A 17127-nucleotide genomic window follows, 5' to 3' on the forward strand; every position below is an offset into this window, starting at 1 on the left:
AGGCAGTTGCAAAAACTCTGCTTGTCTGCTTTTTTGTTCAGCTTGTGGTTGTGTTGTTGATTCATAATATTTTACGTAAGTTTTATTATTAAAATTTATATAATTTTTAGTTGTACATATAAGTAAACTTTAGATTATTTAAAATTTATTATTTTGTCTCATTGAATCAGCTTTTATGCTTCTGTAGACTAGAAAACTCCATCCTTCATCCTTTTTGTTTTTGTGACTTATGACAACAAAACATTTTATTTTAATCATCAGATAAAACCTATATTTCATTCTGGATCATGATAGGATAATGAAATGTAGTCAATAAACTTGAAATATTGAAACTTCATTTTTATTTTTCTTACTTTACCCATTTATAGTTACTCAAATTTGTCACACATCCGCCGGCATGGTTATGTGTAGCTCATAGGTTCTTTATCAGATTTTGTTTTAATTTAAATAATCTACTGTCTTTATAAACATGAACAATTTGGTATTTTATTGTGCTTTATATTCTTGTAAGCCGGTGAAATATTTAATTGTGTATTCTATAAACAGTTCAAGTTAATGAGAGAGTTTTGTTATTTTTTTAAAATTATTCATCACTTGATCATACAATAGAAATATCAAAAAACTGTTCTAACACTATCAATGTAGTTAATTTAAATTCTTTTCAATAGTGTTGTAGATAGTCAGCTTCCCTGAGAGATCCTTCTGACAATGGATACCTCTGAACCACTACCAAACAATGAGACAGAAAACAAAACAGACGTACCGGTTACAAACCCTTCAGCTGTGCGTGAGGGTACATCAACTGCAGCCATTCCGATTGCCACTGCAACTCCTGTCAACAAAACTGACACTCCAAATACTGGTAATCTACTGTATTTATATTTTAAATTAATCAAACCTAGCGTAACTGTGAAGGTTCCATCAGTTTTCTTAAACAACTGTCTTTTGTTGTTAATTGTTAATTAAATAAATAAATAATTGGTTTTATAGGTAGATATATGGTGGAGATGAATATGCCAAGGAAGCTTGTGAGACTGGTGCAGATGACAATGAAGAAGGTGTTATGCTATGTAAGGATTGGAAGTAGCTTATCGGAGCCCTTTGAAGTGAAAAATGGTGTAAGGCAGGGGGATGCCCTTTCATGTTTGCTTTTCAACCTTGCTCTAGAAAAAGTAATCAGGGACTCGCGAATTAATACTAGAGGATCACTGTACAATAGACTGACTCAGATATTAGCGTATGCAGATGATGTGGACATCGCATGTAGATCGCCAGCAGCTATGAAGGACGCCTACACGCGGTTGGAGGAAGCTGCAGAAATCGGTCTGGTAGTAAATGAGAATAAATCCAAAGTTATGGTGGCCTCCAACTCTGGAGAAGGGCGAGAGCATGGTCAAAGCATAGAGATCTAGGAGAAAAACTTCGAAATCGTAGAAGAGTTTGTATACCTGGGATATTCTATAAACTCCAGAAACGATTCAAGTAAAGAAGTAAGGCGAAGGGTTATGCTAGCCAATAGATGCTATTACGCGCTATCAACTCTGATGAAAAAACGTACTCTCAGTAGAAAGACCAAGCTGCTGCTATACAGAACAATCATCATGCCTGTCTTACTGTATGGTAGTGAAGCATGGGCAACTACGGTGGCGGATGAAAGAATGCTGGGCGTCTTTAAAAGAAAGATCCTGAGAAGAGTGTTTGGAGGCATACAGGAAGCAGGAGTCTTGCGTAGGAGGCATAATGACGAACTTTATAGGCTGTACCAGTATGCAGATATAGTCACTGTGATGCGAGTTCGCAGGCTTAGGTGGGCAGGACACCTGGTACGAGCTGACGATGCCTACCCCCCAAAGATGGCAATGGAAGGGAAAATATATGGCCGGCGAAGGAAAGGGCGACCCAGAACAAGATGGATAGACGTAGTGTATAAGGATGCAGCAATAATTGTGGTGCGAAGATGGAAAAGTGGAGCGGTTGACAGAGATGCTTGGAGGCGGAAATTGAGGGAGGCTGTGACCCGCGCTGGGTTGTAATTCCAGATAAGAAGAAGAAGATAGGCAGAGATCAGGAGCCTTTTTACTTGAATACTTTTTCCTAAGTTGTTGACTAGGACTGGGATCTCCAGATTGGAAGTTTCAAAAAACTTCTGTCACATACTTTCGAAAAACTGCATGGATATTCCTGTTTTGAAGGTGCTAGATCCCCAAAAAAAGGCTCTTTACTCAAGTTCCTTGGTGAGTGGAGTGGCTTTTCAACGAGTTTGTTCTTCACAATCATGTAGAACCTAGAGTTCTAGTATCTCCTTGGGAAAGCTGTTGAAGAGTCTTATGGCTTGTGTTAGAGAGCTGTTGTAAGTACCAGCTAGTCTGTTGCGAGGTATCTGCAATGAGACAACATGTTAGTATCGTCTTCTTCCTTTCATTGTTCAGGAATTACTGCCTGTTCCGAAACAATGTGCCTTTAAAATCGATCCTGGGACATCTAATATTGTACACATGAATATCACCTCTTTTTCGTAGCAGATCCTTGTTTTTCTTCATGTACATCAGTGAGCACAATATATACTGGCTGTACGTAGTGAGGATTCCAAGATTCCTGAAGAGAAACCGGCAATGATCACTGGAGTCTGAGAAGGACATCCTCAGGTATTTTTCTGTATGAACAGCACATCATGAACGGCTTGTGCGTGACCCCATAGAATTAATCCATAGTTGATGTGGCTTTCAAAAAGTGAGTGGTATAGGTTGCCATTATCAAATTAAAATCAAATGAAATTCATTTATTGCCTAATAATAATACACAAAACATAGACCTCACTATATCAAATTATTTCAAATTTTTTTTACTCCTGCTCTGATGTAGGATAAATTGGAACTTTATAAATGTATGAGATCAAATTATTTCAAAATTAAATTTCTTAAAAATTCACTCTTATAATTTATTAATTTGTATTGCAGGGACACCAGCTACTCCCGCTTCATTAGCAGTTGAAAATGGCGGAACGAAACGGGGCGCCGCCGGCTTGCCAACTGCTGGCACGGCCAACAATGCAAACAGTGCTGCCAACTATCCCAACAAGGCAAAGAAAAGAAAGCGTACGCCACGAGATTTGACTGCGCCCCGGCAACCTTTGAATGGTTTGTATCAATGAATGAGTTACATTTCATGAATGAATTTAAAAAACGACTGCATTCAGCTCTTGTTCATTAAAGTTCACAAATTTATTTTGTTCCATTTGCATCTGAATCAGAAACAAGCATAACTATGTTATAGATTCTTATGCAATTTTGTAATTGTTCTGTAAAAATGTTGGATTGTAAATTGCAGTGTGTAAATGAAAAATGTGAAAAGAACACATAACCTAGCTACATTTTGACTGTCGTATGAATTAGAATTGGAACCGTTTTGGGCTTAAGTCCGTCGTACTTTTCTGGAATTTGTGTTATAAAATGTTATATGATTGAATATAGTTATTTGTGCAACTAGTGCGCAAAGTGACAGTTTGCTGCACCGAAAGAAACGTTTACGCCCGAGCCGTAGGCGAGGGCGGAATGGTTTCTTGAGTGCAGCAGAGGAACTTTGCGCACGTATTTCACATTAAGTTTTTCCTACAGTTACCATTGAATATGAAAAGTGGGTAATTATGGGTAAAATTGCCTGAAATCCATCAAATGTTTTTCTGTGTATTTTTATTATTGATAAAAACCTTAATTTATTGTCAAATTGAATAAAAATGTTGTCCTTGGTTATAATATATAATGAATAATAATTAGCGCGTTGTGCTTGGTTGCACCTCTGCTCACTATAGCAGCCCAGTCACTGTTACCAACTTCATTTTGATTTTGCTGCACTGTTGCTCCATATAACCTACTAAGTATTTTGCGTTGCCATGTTGCAAATCTGGAGTGCAGAAAAATTTTTCCCGCACTAGAGCGGAAAAGTGATTCTTTGCGTTCTGTAATCAGTGCAGCAATGGCCACTTTTCAACGTAACTGTAGGAAAAATAAATAAATGTGTAGATCATGCATGAGCCAAATAAAAAAATGTGGAAGATGCCATTGAAATATGTTGTGACGTGCTCACAGTGAACATAACCAGCAAGTGCAAGCGTTCAGTTTGACAATATCTTAGTCTTTTTCATTCAATTCAGTGTGTGTTTCCATTGCTCTTTCCAGATTTTATTTCTCATCTGCCGCTTGAACATGCATAACAAAGCGTGCTCTTACAAATGTACTCATTCAATGTGATTAGGCTACACCCTCAGAATAGTTTACAAATACAGCCCCGAATACAGATACATAAAATTATATAATTTTAATGTGATACAGTAGCCTATAGTGTATTGAGAATGATGCATTGACTCTCAGATATTATTATTTGAATTTTTATCTCAAATAGGCTTCCTAGTATGTAGTGCATCTAAAGGTACGTTTTCGTTTATGTGTAAATTTCCGCAGTCGTCGACGGCAAGCATTGTTGACATTCATATTGTCAAAATTTCAAGTTTGCCAAAACAGCTGATCAAATAACTTTTTCCTCCACCTACTGTCAAAAGTACTTACTTTACTCCCTGAAACATGATACTAAAGTGTCACTTTTTCGCTCTCGGTACTAAAAAACAGAAAAACTCCCTAGGGAGTAAAAGTGACTCCATTTAAATAACATGGGAAGCATCTCTATTTTAAAAACTTACATTTGGAATAGGTCAGAAGGTCTAAGCTCAGATGAGGAAGCTTATAGAGTATTCATTAAACCAACTAAATTCAATACCTCAACCAGACATTTGATCGATATATAAAATTTATGTTTGTATGCTGAAATTATTATTACAAACTTCATATCACTATACTAGAAAAAAATTATATTTTTTTTTCTTTTAATCCATGTTATTCAAAATACCAGCCAACGAATATTACTTATTAACTAATCAAATTTGAAACGGGAACTTCATCATAGCTGTAGTTGTGGCTGTCATTGTTGTTACAACTTTAGCCGACAGATAGTGCTGTCGGAGGAGAACTGTGATTACAAGCCAGCTGTTTCTATTTACTTTTTAGATTATGTTGTAACACATTGTTTGGTCACATACGTTTTTAAAAATTATTTTATTTGCAGTTTTTATAAAAATGTAGATGGAGGAAAAATGTTGTGTATATCACGAGTGAAAAATGTTTTTTCTCCCTCAGGAAAATTGTTGCCCTCGGCTTCGCCTCGGGCTTCAAACTTTTCCCTCAGGGAGAAAAAACAGCACTTTTCACTCTAGATATACAAATAACTATTCATTATTTGTGTTTATTTTTAAAGAATTAAACATTTCTTATAATATCAACATGTTGCCATTTAAAAGTACAGTATAGGCCTAATGTCAACCTGCCCCATTCAACATAATTGAACATAATCTTTTAGGTTATGTAGACAGATTGAAATCCACCCAATCTGAAATTCTCTCCCTGTCGTGGTCGACGACGGCATTTACGCATAAAGGAAAACCCAGCTTTAATGGGATTTTAACTTGAACAAAATCTCATTTTGGAAAAAATTGTTATAGCCTGTTAACACTCTAAGCTATAATTTGGTAATTTATTTTGGTTTCTCTTACAGGTTATGTACGTTTCTTGAATGATAACCGCGATAGGATCAGAGGGGCAAATCCCAACTTACCATTCCCGGAAATCACGAAATTGCTGGCCTCAGAATGGAGTAGCCTTCCCCAACAAGAAAAACAGGTTAGTATCAATCCTAATTTGTGTTTCTATCATATATGTTTTAAATTAATCTTATACTAGTAGTTCTGTGAACAGTAGACCTCGCGTTAATTAAGTTACATTGACCTGCTGTTATGTTTTCTCAAAAATTAATAAATAATTTATCAATTTAAAATGTCTATAAAAAATCTTAAATAAACAGAGCTTTCTGTCCTACGGTGCCGTGACACCATGTCGTCCAGGAATGTGAGTGTGAGCGCTGTTATCAGGTCTGGCTGCCGTCGATACGCCAATCCAATCAACCCATCAGAGAACATTTTGTGTTGTCGTGTTGGCGAAAAATCGGTGTGTTGAAATTAACAAAATAAACTACCATAATACTAATATTTCCTACAAACTTCATTTCTCACTTTTCATGATTTTAGAAATCAATTTCTTTCCAATAATATTTGTTGCAATTTTAATCATCAGATTAAAAAAGAAAAATGTAAAAAAATGTTTTCTATCAATAGGCCTAACTCAGAACTCATGAGCTACCAATCAATCTTATACTAGTACTGCTGTGAACAATAGACCTCGCGCTCATTAAGTTACATTCACCTGTTGTTATGTTTTCTCAAAAATTAATAAATACATAAATAAAAATGAAAAAAAATTATGGAGAAACTAGAATCATGGCCTCAGCTTATGGAAAGTTAGTAGACATCTACCTACTACTAACGTTGATGGAAAGATACATTTTCAAGATGTTCGATGTTTTTGAACGGGTAGTATTATAGTCCACTAGACAGCTGATTATGATGAATAGTATTCTATAGTCTGATTTTTACGGTAATATTGGTGTTCGAAGGAAACTCCTTTTCCTTTTGTATTATCCTTTAAATACAAAATTTAAAAAAAAAACCTTATGTATACGTCGACGCGAAATTCAAAAAGGAACATACCTGTCAAATTTCATTAAACTCTATTGCTGCGTTTCGCTGTAAATGCGCAACATATAAATATTTGAACATTTTAAGAAAAAGAGAAATGCAAAACCGTCGACTAGACCTTACTTCGCTCGGTCAATCAAAATCTAACATTTGTACATAAAAATTCCCATTTGTACATAAAAAATAAACATTTGTTCCTTAAAATTGAACCAATAGGTCTACCAGATATGTTTATTTTTTTCAGCAATATTTGAACGCAGCTGAACAAGACAAGGAAAGATATATTCAGGAAATGAATGCCTACAAGCAGACGGACGCTTACAAGATGTATGTAGCAGCAGCTAGAATGCAAGCTAATAAAAAACCAAAGGATGAACCCCAGAAAGAGGATATCAAGGTTAGTTTCAATAGGAAATATCTATTAAATATAGGCCTAAATTTAAATAAAGAATAATATGGCCTGATTATTAATTGAGTTTTTTCTCAATCAATTGTTTTGGAATCTCACTTCACTTCTTTATCACTGTATTTGAGGGGCGATCAATAATCATGCATTGAGTGATAATAATACTAGTTGTTGATCTATGAGTTCTTTTTTACATTGTTGGTTTGGAACTCACCTAAAATTGTTGTGAGTCCCAAAGGACCATTTCGCCTTTGGTAACAATAATTGTCATTATTTTCTTGTACTAAATATTTTTTTTATCATATTCAGTGAGTGCAAATCTTTGTGAAACCTAACAATGTTTAGTTCAAAATTAGGCCTATAATAATTTTTTTCAGCAGGAGAATGAGAAAGAATCAGAAGATGGCTTCGACATTCCAATATTCACTGAAGATTTTCTCGATCACAACAAAGGTGAGTACTGAATATACTACATAACCAACGATATGATTTTATTCAAGATTCATTATTTACATCAACTTGATCATAATTATTATTATCATCAAATTAAATTTATTTTGTCAAACTACAACATAACAAGTAGGCCTATTGTATTTTATAAAAACCATATTATCTATAAATAGTGAGGTCCATGTTATAATGGCAGTATTTGATTAACATTGATGTTGCTATCCTTGTCTATCATTCGACAAAGCAGATAGCGTTATTTTTTCCCACCTCCACAACGCTGATAGAACGTTACTTAACAATGTAGAAATATAATTAATTATTAAGAAATTCAATGTCAATAATTAAATTTTTATTAATCATTGAAAAATATATTTCCTTGACGAATAAAATGTAATTGACTATTTCAAACAAGAAATAATAAAGCCATTTTTAATAAAGCCGGTTAAATTTTTAATCATGATTAATTACACGGGAACCAATCAGAGAAGCCGTCTCATCAAAAAGGCCTTCTGTGATTGGTTCTCGTGGAATTAATCATGGTTAAAATGTAACTGGCCTTTGTGCAACCGGACCTAAGACTCTAAGGTCGTTCAACAATTATGTACTAGTTATTCTATTAGTTTTTGACTTATCGACTATGCATTAAACCGACTTCTTTGCTTTTTATCTATTAATTCCCCACACACGGACCAATAGTCTATGTGGGGAAATATTTATTTCCTGAAAATTGTTATTATTGAATTGTAATGCAAATGTTTTATTAATGTGTTTTTGTTGATGGAAATTGAATTTGGTTTGTGTTTGTCAGCTCGAGAGGCAGAACTGCGTCAACTGCGCAAAAGCAACACCGATTACGAACAGCAGAACGCCATTTTGCAGAAGCACATGGAGAATATGCGGGTGGCGGTAAGGAAGCTGAACGCGGAAACTGAACAGCAGCGAAGCAACAATGCCGCCCTGCAACAACACCTACAGCAGCTCAGGACCACGCTAACGGCCAGTTTTGCCAACATTCCACTCCCAGGTCAGTCAAAATATTGATTTCTAGAGAAAATTTATCAATTTCTTCAGAAAATCTTTCAATTTCTTGAAAAAATTAATTTATTGAGAAAATCTATTAATTTCTTAAATAAATCTATCAATTCCTTCAGAAAATCTATCAATTTCAAAATCTATCGATTTTTTGGGAAAATTAATCAATTTGTTGAAAAAATCATCCAATTTATTGAGAAATTGGCAATCAATTTTTTTAGAAAACCAATTCATTAATTTCTTCAGAAAATCTATTCATTTCTTCAGAAAATCTATCGATTTCTTGAGAAAATTAATCAATTTATTGAGAAAATCTATCAATTTCTTGAAAAAACCAATTAATTTCTCGATAAGAAAGTTTTTATTCTAACTGGGGCCTGATAAAATACAGACTGATGATACCAGCAGTCACCTGGTTATTAGAAAAGTATTAAACTATTGCTTGTATTTTATCATGCAGGCAGAGAAGCAACCTCAATAATTCTCCTCCCAACCTCTCTGACTGTTTTTTCAATAGTTGTAGTACTGATCCTATGTTTCTAATGACTGCTGAAAGTTTATTAAAATATCTCATCCCGGAATATAATGCTTTCTCAAATGCTGTGCTGCTGTGAATGGAGAAGACAATAATTTATTTATTTATTCATTTTCATTACATATAAAGGCTTACAGAAATCCATGAAGAGCCTTATTTACACAAGTAATCGAAACAACAATTTAACTTATCTACATTATGAAATATAGTAAAAATAAACATGTTTCTATTTTATTACATTCCGTTTGTGGTTTGTGTATGACAAGGATAGCAAAGTAATGTTAATCAGGTGCTGGCTTCATAACGTGAATCTTACTATAAATATAAATGAAAATTATTTATGTAATAGTTATTTGTGCAACTAGTGCGCAAAGTGACAGTTTGCTGCACCGAAAGAAACGTTTACGCCCGAGCCGTAGGCGAGGGCGGAATGGTTTCTTGAGTGCAGCAGAGGAACTTTGCGCACGTATTTCACATTAAGTTTTTCCTACAGTTACCATTGAATATGAAAAGTGGGTAATTATGGGTAAAATTGCCTGAAATGCATCAAATGTTTTTCTGTGTAATTTTATTATTGATAAAAACCTTAATCCTAAAATCCTAAAGTCCTCGTTGTCCTTGGTTATAATATATAATGAATAATAATTAGCGCGTTGTGCTTGGTTGCACCTCTGCTCACTATAGCAGCCACAGCAGTCACTGTTACCAACTTCATTTTGATTTTGCTGCACTGTTGCTCCATATAACCTACTAAGTATTTTGCGTTGCCATGTTGCAAATCTGGAGTGCAGAAAAATTTTTCCCGCACTAGAGCGGAAAAGTGATTCTTTGCGTTCTGTAATCAGTGCAGGAATGGCCACTTTCCAAGGTAACTGTAGGAAAATTATATTTATTATTACCACTACAAGAAATGATATCTTAGTATTATGGGGAGTCCGGTCCCCACAAGGTGTCAAACCATCAATCCGATAACTGAAAAACCTTCAATAAATCAAATTAAAATGTTTTTTTTTTCTAGGAACCAATCAACTACCTACCATGCAAACGATTGACAACTACATGTCGAAACTGCACACTCTGCTAATGGATGCGTCCAATCACCAGTTAGCTGCCACGGTCAGGGAAATCATCACCAATCGGATGGATCTCTGCTGAGTCAAAGACTAATGAAATGTGTAAAAACTGGAGTAAGTTTATTTGAATTTATGAGACATTTCAATGAAATCTAATTACCGTACATTATCACCAATCGGATGAATCTCTGCTGTGTCAAAGACTAATGAAATGTGTAAAAACTGGAGTAAGTTTTTTTAAATTTATGAGAGATTCCAATGAAATCTAATTACCGTACTTGAATGTTGATTCATTGAGAGTGGTTACTGTGTCAAAAGTTAAGGGACTGGAATAACCAACCAGCTGTTTAAAAAGAATGATTTATTTCAACATACTAATACATGGTTATAAGCGATGTACGCTCTACGAGCTCTGCAACAGACTGGCTCGAAAAAGCAACTAAACTAATGGCTAGTAAATAACAATGCCTAGCTACATCAGCATTATAAAGCGGGTTACCAAATGTAACTAAAGACTAGAAAATTGTGTGTAAAAACTGGAGGAGTTTTATTTTGGTACATGAGGATTTTTTATAGTATTGATTGGGATGTGTTGAGTTCATGTGCATTGGTTAAGCTGCGTTTACATTAATCAAGTTCCTTTGAAATCAAGTTTTTTAATTTTCGAGTTGAATGGACGATTTTGAAAACATGTCAGTTCACTTGAATAACTCAACAGTATGTAATTACGAAGTAAAAAATAGAATTTGTTTCAAAGTTTTCTTCTCTTTTTCATACTTTTCTATTATTTTGTTTTTTATACATTCTGCATTGACTGACAAGTGTATTTATCTCATTTCCCCATTTGTAGGTTTGATTGTACCTGGACGAACTCATTTTCAACAGTATTTTATCATGAAATGTCAGTGTAATTTGATTTTCAAGATTCAAGTTGAATCCAAAAGTCAAACATGTTGAAAATCGACCAAGAAAACTTGAAGAAGGGTCTACATTGGTATAGTGGATTCAAGTTTCTGTGAACTTGTAAACTTGACTTCAAGTTTGCGAAGTGCATTCATTTTACACAAAACTTGGATTCAAGTAAACTTGACTTATGTAAACGCCCCTTTACTGTGTAAAGGATAAACAAATGTGTTGAAAACGAAAGGAATTTTATTCAAATTTATGTTAAATTTTTATGAAGGATGACTTTAGTATTGAGTTGGAATAGGTCTATGATTCATAGGGAGTGGTTACGCTACTGTGTAAATAAAACAAAATGTGTAGAAACGAGAGAATTTTTAATGTATGATGTTTATAGTATCGTACTGGAATAGGCCTACGTTTATTCAAGGGGAGTAGTTCATTTGTGTTTTTTTCTAAAAGAAGGATATTTGTATAATTTTCTTATACTGTAAGTTCAGCCAGAAAATATATTAGTGTTTCTGAATTGTATTGAGTCTACAAGTTGATTTTGAGATTCCCATTTTTTTATTCAATAATGATGTTTCTAGTGTTAGATTTAACAATTGTGTATGAATATAAATATTTGTTGCTATTACAATTATAATAATCAAAACAAGGAGAGAAAACAACGTAAAAAGGTATTGATCGTTCTGCAATATTTTTATCACTTTAAACATTAATATACAAATGAGGTTTCAATAAAGAACGTGATCTGGATAAAGATTCAATTAAGCCGTATTCTGGGTGAAGCCAGTTACTAACACATCAATATTTGGACGTTTGATTTTTTTGCCGTCCTTATGAATTCTATCAGATTGAACGGAAATTGACAAACATCATATGTTTGACATAATCTGATAAGGACGGCGAAAATCGAACGTCTAAAATCGATGTGTGAGGGTTGAGCCCTGCTCACATACATCGATTTTTGTTCGTACGATATTTTGCCGTCCTAATGAATTCTATCAGATTAAACGGAACTTGACAAACATCATCTGTTCAATCTGATAGAATTTATAAGGACGGCAAAATATCGTACGAACAAAAATCGATGTATGTGTAGCTAACTTAAAACATAGTGGAGCGGCGAATGTAGTTTCAAGCTTGAGAGAGAGTATAATAAGAGAGAGTAGGGTTGTCTTTGTCGTTTGTTCGCATCAAAACATGTCAACTTGTGGATTGCATACCGGAAAACGGGAATAATTTAGATCTCCAAATTTTGCACGTAGATTCTAAAAATATCAATCTCGTGCACCTTGAAGCCCAAATTTTAATTTTACTTCTAGATTTTTCAGAATTAATGCTCAAATTTCATTCATGGGACATGAATTTATATACTTGAAATGTACATACCTAATATAGAACAATAATATAGAGAGACTACCTCTTCGAAACAGATGGTTAAAATTGGTAACTAAATTAATAACCAGTCCAATTTTGTCAGGTTGGCATTAAGTTGAGGAAGGTTTTTCAACAAGGTTTGAGTTCTGTCACTTTATTATGTTATTACCAAATTGAAGAACTTATATACTATACTCTATACCAATGGTCGCCAAACTCATGAGCCTTTGAGCTAGAATAGCATTTATAAATATTCTAGTGAGCTACCAAGGAATATTAGACTGAAGAAAGTATCTTTTATTGCCTATAAAGATACATTTCTAGTGTTGAAATCTACTTATCTCATAGCAAAAAGTATAATATAAGTTGAAATGTACATTTCAAGGAGAGCAGTGGGACTCTTTTTGGTCATCAAGAGTATTTTCTTGATGTTTGGGGTGTACGTTGCAGCCGCCATTCTAATGCAGTTGTCCAATTGTTCATCAGTCGGTCTGTTCCTGTATGGATTTTTTATGAATTTCATACTTGAAAAAGATGCTTCACACAAGTAGGTAGAGCTGAACCTAGCTTTCAACCTCAAGTCAACTTGAACAATATTTGGATATTCTTCTTTGGGGACTTGAGGCCAAATATTTCCAGTTGTAGAAAGCCTGTAGACCACCTCTCAGATCACATGAGAGACATCATTTTGAAAATCCACAAATTCCATTTCAACTGAAGCCTGTTCTCCACCAAAATGTTTTACAACACAAGCTGCAAAATCATTTGCACAGATCTCTACAAAAGAGAGTTGATGAATTGTAACATATTTGATATGCTTCTAAAATCTTGAAATCGGTGATCAAACTGTTGTCTCAAGTCTGAAAACATTGTCACGTATTCTTGGTTATTGCTGCGGTGGTGTGAAGGATTTTTCTCGTCATTGATTTTCTTCAGTCTGGGAAAGTGTATATATTCAAACTGGACGACATTCTTTTGTACGAGCGTTTCTGTGAGCTACCAAAAACTACCCCACGAGCTACCGGTAGCTCGACTGTTTGGCGACCACTGCGTCTATACTATAAGGAAGGAAAGAACTGGCTTATACACGTGCGGGATAGGGAAATTATGTTTTCCTACAGTTACGTTGAAAAGTGGCCATTGCTGCACTGATTACAGAACGCAAAGAATCACTTTTCCGCTCTAGTGCGGGAAAATTTTTTCTGCACTCCAGATTTGCAACATGGCAACGCAAAATACTTAGTAGGTTATATGGAGCAACAGTGCAGCAAAATCAAAATGAAGTTGGTAACAGTGACTGCTGTGGCTGCTATAGTGAGCAGAGGTGCAACCAAGCACAACGCGCTAATTATTATTCATTATATATTATAACCAAGGACAACATTTTTATTCAATTTGACAATAAATTAAGGTTTTTATCAATAATAAAATTACACAGAAAAATATTTGATGCATTTCAGGCAATTTTACCCATAATTACCCACTTTTCATATTCAATGGTAACTGTAGGAAAAACTTAATGTGAAATACGTGCGCAAAGTTCCTCTGCTGCACTCAAGAAACCATTCCGCCCTCGCCTACGGCTCGGGCGTAAACGTTTCTTTCGGTGCAGCAAACTGTCACTTTGCGCACTAGTTGCACAAATAACTATTGGCGCGTCATCACGTCTAAACTACTGGACTGAAATTAACTTGAAATTTTGCATATCGATTTTTAATTAACCGAGAATGGTTCCAGGCCTACTTCAAACTCTTCAAGATTTCACTCTGTCAAGTTTTCAGTTTGTCAAGTTTTAAAGTACACCCTTGCGGATCACGGGTTACCTGCTAGTGTTGAATATAATGCATGTAATTAGATGGTGGCTCACTCTGGTGGAAAATAGTGTAGCGGTTTGTTTCGACCCATTTGGTTTCAATCTGCATTCAATATGACTTGTAATGTTATTAGCTTGTAATGTAATGGCGCACTATTATCAAAGTTAGTAGACAAAGTTATCTGTCTACTACCGTTGACGTATTATGATTTCCGCCACACTGCACAGAAAGCAGCTGTTTTCCAGTCCCTACGTAGATCTGAAAGACATTGTTTGCAGACGACTCTCGTCTGACGTCAGAACAGGTTCTTTCCGGCCTAGGCCGGAAAGAGTACCCTTTCCAGCCGCTAACATGGAACTAAGAAAGGTGACCAAAAAACTTTTCATTATTTGTGTTCATTATTCAATAATTAAAACATTTATAATAATATCATCTTATTGTCATTTGAAAGAATAAAAAAGTATAAACTCAACCTCCCACATAATTGAACATCATCTTTTAGGTTATTTAGACAAATCAGAATAAAAAATAAAAATACTTGGACAATTTCCTGATATTCAGATTACCTCAGATTTGCTAGAGCTATCACCTTCCACTTCTGCTTTCGGAAGTGCTTAGTAAACAACTATTCTCATATATATATATTGTTTATTTTTGTGTGTGGCGAAAAATAGCGTTCGCACCACGGGCAAAAATGTTTTTCCGGCTCTCAATCTTTATAGTCCTCGGCCTACGGCCTCGGACTTGAAAACCGATTTCGAGCCGGAAAAATCTCATTTTCTGCTCTAGGTGCGAAATATACTATTACATCAAGTGAAACGGGTGTCATACTCTGCAAATTTAAATAACTTACCAAAAAATCGAAAATATTGTCCTACCAAATATGTACTTACAATTACCTTCACACCAAATTTGTACTTGAATCATAAAATTACTCATTCAGATAGCAAGAGTGGAATACAGATAATCTTGGGCATGTGGGAGAGAGAATGAAAAGAGTGAAAAATACCGATAATTTTGAGCGTGTGGGAGAGAGAAGAGATAATCTTGTTTATGATAGGCATAATCCGCTCCCTGATACAGTAATTCAATAAAGGTTGTTTGTCTAGTGAAACATGTATATTTGTGATGGAGTGTAATACATTCAGCCATGTACCGGCTATTAACCTATATACGGTGTATTACTTTGTTTATTTGTCTCATCTTCTCCGCAGACTTCTCAGCATCTTGGTAGAGAGTTAGTGGGGAGGATATTTTTAATATTCTTTCCGGCCTAGGCCGGAAAGAGTACCCTTTCCAGCCGCTAACATGGAACTAAGAAAGGTGATCAAAAAACTTTACATTATTTGTGTTCATTATTCAATAATTAAAACATTTATAATAATATCATCTTATTGTCATTTGAAAGAATAAAAAAGTATAAACTCAACCTCCCACATAATTGAACATCATCTTTTAGGTTATTTAGACAAATCAGGATAAAAAATAAAAATACTTGGACAATTTCCTGATATTCAGATTACCCCAGATTTGCTAGAGCTATCACCTTCCACTTCTGCTTTCGGAAGTGCTTAGTAAACAACTATTCTCATATATATATATTGTTTATTTTTGTGTGTGGCGAAAAATAGCGTTTGCACCACGGGCAAAAATGTTTTTCCGGCTCTCAATCTTTATAGTCCTCGGCCTACGGCCTCGGACTTGAAAACCGATTTCGAGCCGGAAAAATCTCATTTTCTGCTCTAGGTGCGAAATATACTATTACATCAAGTGAACCGGGTGTCATACTCTGCAAATTTAAATAACTTACCAAAAAATCGAAAATATTGTCCTACCAAATATGTACTTACAATTACCTTCACACCAAATTTGTACTTGAATCATAAAATTACTCATTCAGATAGCAAGAGTGGAATACAGATAATCTTGGGCATGTGGGAGAGAGAATGAAAAGAGTGAAAAATACCGATAATTTTGAGCGTGTGGGAGAGAGAAGAGATAATCTTGTTTATGATAGGCATAATCCGCTCCCTGATACAGTAATTCAATAAAGGTTGTTTGTCTAGTGAAACATGTATATTTGTGATGGAGTGAAATACATTCAGCTATGTACCGGCTATTAACCTATATACGGTGTATTACTTTGTTTATTTGTCTCATCTTCTCCGCAGACTTCTCAGCATCTTGGTAGAGAGTTAGTGGGGAGGATATTTTTAATATTCTTTCCGAAGAATGGACATTGATATGTCCAAAGCTCCGCCAATTTATGTAGATGCATAACAATATAATTATCTATAGTTATTATATTACAAATTACTTTTTCATATCATATACAGTTCAATAATTATTTTCTTAGTCTATATTATGTAAATTCATCTATAATTTTGCTGTATTGTAAGCTATTGTATATAAGTGTATAAGCCAGTATATATTGTAATCTACATAAATAAAGTACTCAATCAATCAATCAGACTGGTGACCGGGGAATCGTATACCTATAGTGCACAAATTATATATATAATTACCTATAGAGTCAATTATTGTGTTTTCTCTTTAGGGCTACTTTTGAATATAAATAAAAACATAAATCTGAGAACCCTTTTTAAATGATTTAGTCACGACATGTTTCGGCTATATATAATGCCATTATCAATTGACTCTAATGCCATTAGAGTTAATCATATATTCATCTGTTGAACTATATACAGCTTGAAATGAGTTTCTTTGTTCAGTGAAGAATTAATCGTGATAAAATAGAGATAGAAATGTTGTTTCCTAAAGCATATTGTTTACTTTAATTAGTTGTTCAGAGTAATCAAAATTTTATCACATTTATCAAGCTCAATTTACAAGTAAATTTATAACTTTTTTAAAATGAACGTATTTTGTGGCAC

General features: G+C 34.5%; 1 protein-coding gene across 4 annotated transcripts; it reads left to right on the forward strand.

Moving 5' to 3' along the window:
* Nucleotides 1-11567, forward strand: LOC111055381 (high mobility group protein 20A). Of its 4 annotated transcripts, none has more exons than XM_039438494.1 (8): nt 1-75; nt 669-862; nt 2958-3137; nt 5602-5726; nt 6882-7034; nt 7421-7496; nt 8302-8517; nt 10079-11567. In XM_039438494.1, exons 2-8 carry the CDS (start codon nt 709-711, stop codon nt 10213-10215), a joined length of 1041 nt encoding a protein of 346 aa, XP_039294428.1. In that variant the 5' UTR covers nt 1-75; nt 669-708; the 3' UTR covers nt 10216-11567. The 4 variants fall into 4 exon arrangements, with proteins under 4 accessions (XP_039294428.1, XP_039294431.1, XP_039294430.1 ...); XM_039438497.1 differs by having other exon boundaries at nt 7424-7496; XM_039438496.1 differs by having other exon boundaries at nt 9-75; nt 681-862.
* Nucleotides 11568-17127: the final 5560 nt, after the last annotated feature.

This window comes from Nilaparvata lugens, chromosome 11 (assembly GCF_014356525.2).
Source record: "Nilaparvata lugens isolate BPH chromosome 11, ASM1435652v1, whole genome shotgun sequence".
Classification (NCBI taxonomy): Eukaryota; Metazoa; Arthropoda; class Insecta; order Hemiptera; family Delphacidae; genus Nilaparvata; species Nilaparvata lugens.

Excerpts from the sequence above, each read along its gene's own strand:
- LOC111055381 (XM_039438494.1), top strand. The coding sequence starts at position 709 with ATGGATACCTCTGAACCACTACCAAACAATGAGACAGAAAACAAAACA. Across the intron at positions 863-2,957 it reads AACTGACACTCCAAATACTG|GGACACCAGCTACTCCCGCT; the intron begins GTAATCTACTGT and ends TTTGTATTGCAG. Across the intron at positions 7,035-7,420 it reads CCCAGAAAGAGGATATCAAG|CAGGAGAATGAGAAAGAATC; the intron begins GTTAGTTTCAAT and ends AATTTTTTTCAG.